At 36.5% G+C, this 10,693-nt stretch overlaps 1 protein-coding gene across 1 annotated transcript; it reads left to right on the forward strand.

The window, feature by feature from the left end:
• Positions 1-2,061: 2,061 nt before the first annotated feature.
• On the forward strand, positions 2,062-10,190 carry LOC107784505 (AT-hook motif nuclear-localized protein 10). Its single transcript, XM_016605649.2, has 5 exons — positions 2,062-3,045; positions 3,196-3,248; positions 6,579-6,710; positions 9,431-9,589; positions 9,677-10,190. The coding sequence occupies exons 1-5, from the start codon at positions 2,349-2,351 to the stop codon at positions 9,932-9,934; spliced, it is 1,299 nt and encodes a 432-aa protein (XP_016461135.2). The 5' UTR covers positions 2,062-2,348; the 3' UTR covers positions 9,935-10,190.
• The last annotated feature ends 503 nt before the right edge of the window (positions 10,191-10,693 follow it).

The raw sequence follows: 10,693 nt of genomic DNA on the forward strand, positions 1-10,693 counted from the left end.
TAATTTGGTAAAGTTTTCTGCTACGTTTTTTTTTGGGGAGGGGGAATTAGGCTTATCAAAATGTCATAATTATTTAGCTAATCTTCCTCCAAATACCATTAATTACCCCATTACCCACATAATCAAGAATTATCTCAAATTACTTAAAATACTACTCACTGTTAATACATTTTATGCATCTTACTATCATGGTCATGTGGTACCTTGTATGGCACTAGTCTATAAATACGGGGTATTATAGCTTGGACCGTATTTTATTCCCAAATTGTCAAACTTCGACGGAACTAATTTTCTTTGATTCGCCTACCCTCTCATCTTCACAAATTTACTCATCACTTGTTTGAAATAGCATAATGCTTATAATCTCAAAATAATCTCATTCCCGAACTTACGTTGATTAACTTACGACGAAATTTTAACGTACAAAAATGCGGGATGTAACATCTCATTTTCCGAGCTTCCATCAATTTACTTATGGCGTATTTTCACGTACGAAAACATGGGGTGTAATACCTAGCACCTAGCAAATAAGATGATTTGATAAAAGTTTCCTATTCACGGTCAAGTCTCAACTCCGACATAACTCTATTCTTCAAAATCCATCTTTCTATGCTCCAAGTCCCTCAAACAAGCCCAAAGAATGCTCTACAATATCAATCCATGTCATATGAATCAATTCCATAAGTAAAGGATAATCCTAGGTCAAAGTCAACAAAAGTCAAGCCAGGCTAGATGGTCAAATCCCAAAGCAAAATTTGAATTCCTCTAGTCCATATCCTCACGAGGCCAAATATATAATAAGGTTCTCAATTCGAGTACAAATCACTATTAAAATTATCAAAAATACTTTATTTTCTTCAAGTCAAAAATTCTCTTTTCCATCATTATGGTTCTTTGATTCTAAGACAAAACTGATGATAGATTCATGTTATAATCCTATATTCGAGTTGGGATTAGTAGCTCATCGTCGCAGATGAAAAATCCTTCCAAATTTACCTCAATTCGAGCTCCCTAATGAAATAAGCTCATAGTACAAAATATGGCTATTTATATAAGAAACCTAAGAATCTGCTGAAAAATTAACCCTACAGTCTCACGCTATGTATCGCACCATGTCTCTAACTTGCAACATTTTTGGTTAAGTTGTGATAGCACTGCCATCCTCCAGTAGAAAGGTCATAAATTTTTGTACAATGTCTAAATAACAAACAATTTGCACCTCTAAAAACTAGACTCAAATGCCTATAATTTTTTTATTTATAAATCATCCCCGAATTAGCTATATGTTTGAAGATATACTTGCGAAGCCGGGCCAAATGCAGGAGGCCATGTTTCAGCAGCTCGAATCTTTTTCAAACTTGCTAAAAACATGCTGAAATTCACCCGAGTCGCACGAGTCTCCTCAAAACCATCACGACAAGTCCAAATACCTTTTTATGAACTTATTCAAAGGCTCTAAACACAAAGCAAAATGTAGCAATTCAAAACGATGACTAAAGTCAAACTTATGAATCCTTACGTTCCAACTTCTACGCAATGGCGCTAAAATGCTCCCGGGTTCCTCATGTTCTAATTCGAATATATAAGTACAAGTCCAAATACATCATATAAACTTCTTTTAGCCTTTAATATTCCAAATAGCAAAATAGTGTTCCTAAGTCTTCTCGAATTCTTCGTGACCCAAACTACCCATACTCATAAGTCATAAAACATCACACAAACCTACTCAAAGTCTCAAATAACAAAACAAGATGCTAGAATACTGTATGACCTGTTGGATTGTTACATATTGTGACGGTCAAGGTGCAATTATAGCGGTTGATGATCAATTTTCTTCTACCGGAAGTAAAATATTAATATGAAAAAAGCACTTTTTAAAATAAGTAATTTTTGGCAGCTTGACCAAACGAGCTCTAAATTACTAATGGTAGTAATGTTTTTCTAGAATGGAGAGAATAAATTGTTACAATTATTGTTGATTTAGAAGGAATTACTACAAAATTGATTGGTCAAATCTGGACTATATCGCAAAGTTTTGATAAAATGACTATTTGTTGTGATAGTTTGCAAAGACCACGCAGTCACCAGACAGATCCGCAAGCATAAAAATAAAAAAAAATTCATAAAACCCTAAAATTCCAATCTGCGTCTTCCCCCTTAGTCCAACTTCTCCTCCGCTTTTCAGTGTTTCACCATCCCCCCCCCCCCCCCCCCCCTTTTTCCTGATTTTGTACTCTCTCTCACTCCACAGTAGTAGGTATTCAGTGGACAGAAACAGTACCTTCCCCCATCCCCCTTGATTACATTTTTGAAAACTCCCTTTTTTCACCAGAATAATTCTGTGTTCCATGGATTCCCAAGAATCACAATCGGGTCACCACCAAAATCAACACCATCACCAATCCCCACACCCCCATCTTCATTCTTTCCCTCAACACCACCAAAACCAACACCACCAAAACCAACACCACCAACAACAACATACACCGCCACATGGCCATCCTATGATGATGGCACGACCCCAACAACAACATCAACCCCAACAACACCCACAACATCAACAACAACAGCACCCACAGCAGCAGCAACAAGCCAACTCCTATGCTGTATCCAACAATGTTCCTACACATAACAACAACAATTCTTCTGCCATGATGCAACAGCTTCAACACCAGCAGCACCAGCACCAGAACCAGCAACAGAATTCTGGGTTCCCCTTTAATTCAGTGGCGAATACTGCTTCTGCTTCTGCAGTCCAACAACCCAATCTTGATTACTCAGATGCATCATCTCCTAGGGCAGCTACTACTGGGTTCAGCATTGAGCCTGTCAGGAAGAAAAGGGGCCGACCCAGAAAGTATTCTCCTGATGGTAACATCGCTTTGGGTCTCTCTCCTACTCCTGTTACCCCTATTTCTTCTGTGGTGCCGACGAATACAGATTCTGGGGGTGGTGGTGATGTGGAGGGTACATCTTCAGAGAACCCGTCCAAAAAGGCCCGAGGAAGGCCTCCTAGTTCTTCAAAAAAGCAGCTTGATGCTTTAGGTATATATACAGTATATTATTGCTGTTGTTGTAATTTGAGTTTTGACTTGTTTGGAAAAAAGAATACTGTCTTTTTGGGTTTCTTGAACTTCTTTCTACTATTCAGTTTGCTTGCAGTAAGTGATTCTTGGGATTCTTGATGGTTGACAGGTGCAGCTGGAGTCGGCTTTACGCCCCATGTGATCACAGTGAATGTTGGGGAGGTATAATTTGTTCATTTGTTTTTTATTTTCTTTTTTGGTAAAGTATGTTATGCTGTTTCTACAAAACATGCTCATTTACCTACTGAACGTGTTAGAAAGTATCTATCTACACTGTTATATGCATGTTTTACACTGTGTTTTTGCATTATAATGACTTTGCGACAAATATTTTTTGAGAGAGAGTGAATTCTTGATACAGAAGCATCTCTTTTTGGTGAAATTGCAAACTCCCGAATTTTCTGAAAGGAAAGTCACATTTCTGTCTCCTTTAAAATGCAAATGAGACAAAAAATGACCAACAATCTTGTTGGAGATTTTTATAGCATAGAGAATGTATGCATTTATGTAACTGTTGCTACGATTTGAAGATTTCATTGGTGAAAGTCAACGATTTTGCTGCACACGAGCTCAAGAGGGATGTAGTCATATCAGTGTAACATGAGAAGTAATTTAGTTGCTCTTCGATACCCTTGATCCAAAGGGTTGGAGGGATTCATCTTGGAACTTTTAGATCTAGGATTGGCCGTGGAGCTCACAATATCATTTGAGACGTGCTTAAGCCCTGAACCTAGGTGTAGAGCAAGCTGAGTGGTTACCTTGTTTAGTTGGCACATTGTTGTTAAGAGTCATAGCTTTGTCATCTGAAGCGAGGGTAGCGCTTTATAGGTGAATCCATGGGCTTGATAGAGATGTGCGCTTCAGACAATGATGCTCAAGGTAACCCAAAGGAGAAGCAATTGGTTATTAAATTTGAGAAGTTGAACTAATATCGATAGACATCATTGTATTTTGACGCTAAAGATATTATTTTACTTGCAATTTCATTACTTCCTCCGGTCCATAATAAGTGACTTTTTTACCTTTTTATTTTGGTCCAAAACAAGTGTCCTTTTACATAATAATCAAGAAAGAGTTCACTTTATTTTTCCAAATTTATCCTTATTTACTTATCCCTAGAAAGTTTTATAACTTACTCCAATTTTTAATGATAACATTAAATAGGTTCAGCAATTGATGTGCGCTAAGTGTGAGAATAACTTCCTCACATTTTTATCACATTCTCAGGCGGATTGCCATTAATATAATTAGATTTGTGTGTTGAGAAGTGACTTGAGAAGAGAAGTTTAAAGGTTTATTTGTTGCTTCGCTAAGTGCCACTTTAAGTTGGAGTATAATAGAGCTACGATAAGTGCTACTATACCTACTTATGCAAATTTTAATTGAGGGTAGTTTAGTAACAATATCTATTTTTTTTTGGGAGTTAGTATTTTCTTAGTGGATGTGCCAAAGGTAAAGAAATCACTTATTATGGACCGGAGGGAGTATTATATTACTAAATTCATATTGTTTCGCATTCTTTAATTTTTTTGTAAGTTGTGTGCTTCACTTCAAAGAAGAGCGCATTTTACTTCTCGCTTTTTGCTTCAAGCCCCATGAAGCTTGTCGCTTTTTTGCGATTTTTTCTTTTATAAACACTGGCTTGGCACTTAGTGTAGGCACAATGATGCTAAGGCATGCGCCTCACATGCCCACAGGAGCTGACCTATGTTTTGTCTATTTTCTACGAGATTAGATGGCTATTTCAAGCAATATATATAAGAACCATCGAGGAGATGATATGGATGGATATGGTAGTGATTATGAATAATATAGTAGAACTTTAATATAAGAAATCTTCTTGGTATTATGAATTAACTTAAATTTTGCATTGTTGAAAGAAGGGGAAAAAGATCTATATAGGCGATACAAATTAGTTGGGATTAAGTTTATTCATGATCTCTTGTTTACTTTAGGGCCAGTGTTTCCAGGAGTCTTGTCATCTTGTCAGAGATTTTTATATATGCGGTAGAGTTACAAAGAACTTCTAGTGCTTTTTCTTAAATTATATTTTATATAATATTGGACTGTTAGTTTAAATGGAGTGACATGGACAGTGATGTTTCATATGGCCCCTTATAAAAAAAATAGATGGCAGTAACCAGTCAGTATAATAAGATGTGCATGTGCTAGGCTAACCTGATATTACCTGAATACCAGTTTTTGATCCGACAAATGCTTCAACCTTTTTCCGTTCCTGGTCAAACCTGTATGTTAACAAAACAGGTAATCAGTAAAAAGACAAAATCTTAACTCAAATGTGACACCTTAATTCTTTTTACTCTAGCGATCACAATTTGTTTGGGATTGAGGCATTGTTAGGTATCTTCTGGCTTGAAGGTTACTCACCCCTAAGGTGTAGTAATTCTACTACCAAATCCCCCTACCTGGTGTGCTTTTGCTCCCTTCGTCATTTGAACCCTAACCTTATGGTTGGAGATGGATGATCTTTGCCACCAGCTGGAGTGCTTTGAGAGGTATCCTGGGCATTGGGAAGGTAGGCTTTCACACTGGTGTCTTGGGAAAGCAAGAGGTGTAAATATTGCACCAGGAAGTGGCTGGGGCAATTAATTAATTTATTTTTTTGTTTTTGGGGAAGTATGGATTTGGAAAAAACGAATTAATTTATGCTTAATCCTGTAGTCCTTGTTATTTGGAATTAATCAATTTACATTATCATTTTATCTCATTCTGTAAAGAATATTGTGTATAGAACTTCTTGTTTTGGTTGTGGAAGTAAGTAGGGTTTCCAGCATGTTGTTTCGACGTCATTGGTGGTTGACATTGTATATGACCAGTTTAAGAGTTCAGTTGACTGGTTGCAGTGGTAAGGTTCAAGTATGTCGATCTTCGTTTGCTTATTCAGTCCGTTTTTATTTTAATTTGCAAAATTTACTTAGTTTATATAGCATTTTTTTTGTTTAGGCCAAGGTTCGTATCCTTGACTCTAACTTGTTACTAGAAGTTACTTTGTTCTTTTTGATGTACATGTTTGGGAGATCTCAACTATTTTAATTGTGAATTAGTATTACGAAATGGTAGGGTATACTTTTCAGCATTTGATTAGACTTTTGAATGGGTGGCTTTTAACAGATAGATTGCATGTGCCTATCAAGATTTATGTATAATTGTTGCACCTTGGTTTGTATGCTGCAAAATCAAAAGCATTGGAGAGGTTTTACCGTTTTAGGCATATCTTTTGAGAAGGTGCACCTTTGGTAGATGTACATCTTTAATTTTTGCTGCCCATGGTTCATAGATTTGTATCTACTAAAGGGCTTGGTGGTGGGGTGCTTTTTTTTGGTTACGGTTCTGCAGAACATTGATGCAGTTTGAAGCCTTTGTTTTCTAGCTTTATCTGTCTTTGTTAAAATTGACTTCTAATAAATTCCTAGTCCTGTGAATCTTCAGTTGGCTGTTCAATATGATGCGAATCTGTTTCCTCGTTTTCAGGACATAGCATCAAAAATAATGGCCTTCTCACAGCAGGGACCACGTACAGTTTGTATACTATCTGCAAATGGAGCCATCTGTAACGTCACCCTTCGCCAACCAGCAATGGGAGGTGGCACTGTGTCCTACGAGGTTTGTATGCATTTGCCTTTAAGACAATTTCTGTTTCATTATCTTAGTTCATATAGTTTTACCTATCGTGCCTGTGCACCGGAGTTAATGGGAGCCTGTTCTAAAGTATCTGCTTTTCCATCTTATATACAAACTTTCACCTAACATTTTTAATACTTCTTGAAAAATTGACTCTTGACGTAGCATAGTTTGGAATATTTCCTGTAGTCCTTGCTAAGTTTATTTGTTTGTTTAATTGAATCCTCTTTTAAATGATTGTTAAAAAACTGTTGTGAACTGATACCATTTTTTGGTCCTTGTTATTGCCTGATTACTGATTAGAGGTTTGTATGAAACACATTAGTTACCCTGAGAATCTTGATTTGTGTCCTTGTACATTTTTGAGGCACATATCTGTCAGGTGGATTGATAACAAATACGGAGTTTAACTATAGAAGTGTTTGGTAATAGAAACCACATCTCTTTTTATCTGCTTTTTAATTCAATCTTTCCTCCTTTTTTTCTATTTCGTGTTAGACCTAGTCCTTGCTTTTCATGTGCACGTTTGTGTGATGGATGTGGTTTAAATGGGTTGAAACACTGGAAAGTCTTCAATGGATAGTAGTACACTCATAAATGCAATAATGCTTATAGATTTGTTTCTTGAGTGAGGCCTAGTTATTTGTGGGCAAAAAGCAAAACTGTTATTGAACAGTACTTTAGTTTTATTCTGAGATCTATTTGATCTTTTTATCTCAGCGTGAAACGTTGCTCATCTTCTTTGAGTTGGAAAACAACTTGGACTATATATAGGACATGACCTCATCTTTGCAATGCGGAATTAGCCATTGAGAATGAAGATCAAAATTCTTTTCTGTTTTCTGTTGTCATTTGTTTGACTTTGATATTTCTATTGTCTTCATTAGGTTGATATTTGAGATAGGTCTTATTTCAATTGACCTTGACTGCAATGGAGAGTAACCATTGATACAATTTTGGTTGCTAGAATTAGCTGTCTATTTAACCTTACCAATGATGGAAAGATAAAGGTGCATTTTATGCCATAAAAAGATCACTTTCTTAAGTTCTGTCTGAAGGATTGTCTTAAAATTGGATCCACTCTCTTAGGTCGCTTGCTTTAAGGAGATTGATAACTCTCTTCCCTAAAGCATCTTTCTAATTCTCTTGCAAAACTTAGGCAAACCTTTCCTTAGTAGATAACGAGGACTGACTACGTTAAAATGATAGTAAGGGGTGGCGGAGATTACTAGGTCACTATAGTGTTTAATTTGCTATCTGCGTCCTTCAGTCCTTGCAATGTTACTTTCCAGGCTAACATTTGGTTAGACTGTAAAAAAAGTAATTCGCTTTGTTCGATTGCAGGCTTACAGAAACTGGCCTTGAAAATAGGAGAATTAATAGTTTATGATGAGCATATACTTTAAACTTAAAATATTTTATAATCAAACAGCACGGGTCAGGATATTTATGGGTAGGTTTTCTCCCCAAAGCAGACTTGTGTTTTCTAACCATAGGTAATAATTTCCATAGTGCTTAAACAAGGTTTATTTAGCGCCAATCATTTCTTTAAGAATCATTATTTGCTTGCGGTTCACTTATAATTTTTTTTATTTGCTCGAGGTTCTGTTAAGCTCAGTTAGGCGAAGCCATTGAGAGGTAAAAGCATGAAATAGAGCAAGGTTTTCCCCTTTCAAACGTATATAGTTACCAATTTGCCAAGTGAACTTTTAGTTATTGAGATTGAACTCCTTTATTTGGAGATCCAGGGCTAGTCAAGTTTGATTTTTGATGCTTAGAGAGCTTTAAAGTTGCGGTCAAACTTGACCTGATTAGATATATATTTGATGAGCTAATTTAACTGATCGCAAGTGAGCTTCAGTTGATTGGTTCTTTTGTGCATAGCTTTTAAATTGTGGTTATAATTGGCTTGCTTAAATTTGCCATTTGGAACAATGCAGAAAAAGGATCATTTGTGTTTAGACATAAACAAACAAGTAACAACAAGAAAAATATTAATTTTTTACCTTGATTTCAACCTGTCTCTGCGCAGCTTCAGCTTGTTGTCCATTAAAGCAGCAGACAACCGGGGGGGGGGGGGGGGGGGGGGACCCCAGCAGTGAAGCTATTAAATTATTCCTTTTCACGGAAGAGGATTCCATCTTTTTAGATAAAAGCTCTTCAAAAACTGTGTTTTGGAGCCTTAAATCGCCCTAGGATAGAAAGAGAATGGACAAGTATTGTGGAAAATGGTGGGGTAGTTAACTTTTATATTTACCCATTTGTGAATATGGGTCAAATGGGTTATTGACCCATTTGGTGAGTAGGTATGGGTTGGTTAACGGTTTTATTAAATTAATTAGAGGATTAGGATAGCCGCATCAGATTTCGTGCCAAAATTTGCATCTTCCAGCCACTTTTATATTTCTTTTAACTAGGCTTTAGAAAAATGATTTTTAAGTGACAGAAAACGCAAAGCGTAATTTGAATGACCATTAGTGAATTGTGCATATGATCATGTGGAGCTTAAATGGAATCTTAATTGATCAATGTACTTTTCTAGAGCATGGTATTGCTAACCTGATTGTGAGTGGCATCGGATGAGTTAGGTTGTTGGCTTGTAATACACAGAATTATTTAGTATATTACCTATACTAATAATCTCATATGATATATGTATATTATTCTCAACAAGTAATCTCATGATATATTTTAATATGCAGGGCCGATTTGAAATCATCTCCTTGTCAGGTTCCTTCCTGCGGTCGGAAAGTAATGACAGCAGCAGAGCAAGTGGTCTAAGTGTGTCGCTGGCTGGTTCAGATGGTAGAGTATTGGGTGGTGGAGTTGCAGGAATGCTTATGGCTGCCACGCCCGTGCAGGTGCTGTTCTATCTACCTTTGTACCCCTCCCCTCATGTGTGAGTGGACTATATGTCATTAATAACTGTTTTTTAAGTTCATGACCAGGTAATTGTAGGTAGCTTCATTGCAGAAGGGAAAAAGCCAAAGTCTAAGGCACCATCTTCAACACCACCATCCAATATGTTGAATTTTGGTGCTCCAGTCACAGAAGCGAGCCCTCCTTCTCAAGGTGCCTCAAGTGACTCATCTGATGAAAATGGCAACAGTCCTTTCCACCATGAACCAGGACCCTTTGGTAATGCTGGCCAACCTATGCATGGTATGTCCATGTTTGCAAATATGGGCTGGCCAAAATCACTGTGAAAAATGCTTCCTTAGTTGACATGACATTGCCAACGATATTTGACTTTCCTCATTCCCTACAATAGAGTTGGCAATATATTCGCGATGCTAACAGGCAGAGTATAGGCGTTTCTTGAGTTCTCGACTTGAGCTTATTTTCCTTCTATTTCCCCCCTTACCTTTCCCCACTTTAATATTTTTCCTTTTGGTATGTAGTTGATTTGTACTAGCTGAGGTAAAAAGCATGGCTGATTTACAGAAAGCCATTTCCATGGTCGCTTAGGTGACATTTGGTTGAGTATTTGTTTTAACTTTGTAACTTCTTTTAGGAATTACTCCCTCCGTTCACTTTTACTTGTCCGCTATTGATTTTGTACACGCTTTAAGAAATACTCTTTCCGTTCACTTGTCTACTTTAGACTTTTCACGTTCCTTAAGAAATAATAATTGTAATATGTATTTTGCCATATAACCCCTAATAATGATAGCATTTTAAAAAGTCTTGGGAAATAATTTGGGGAATAAGTCGTTAATGATTAGGGTAAAACAAGAAAAGCAGGTTGTCTTTTTCTTGATTTGCTAAAATGGACAAGTAAAAGTGAATGTATTTTTAATATAATGAACAAGTAAAAGTGAATTAAGGGAGTAACAAATAAGGTGTATAATTTATCATGATATCCATTTTAATAGATGTATAGTCTTACAACTTAATTGGATGGTTGTTCCCTGTTGTATCGTATTGTATTGTTATCTTAAATAATGTTTGTTTTGATTGTTTCA

This window comes from Nicotiana tabacum, chromosome 1, assembly GCF_000715075.1.
Source record: "Nicotiana tabacum cultivar K326 chromosome 1, ASM71507v2, whole genome shotgun sequence".
NCBI classification, from domain to species: domain Eukaryota; kingdom Viridiplantae; phylum Streptophyta; class Magnoliopsida; order Solanales; family Solanaceae; genus Nicotiana; species Nicotiana tabacum.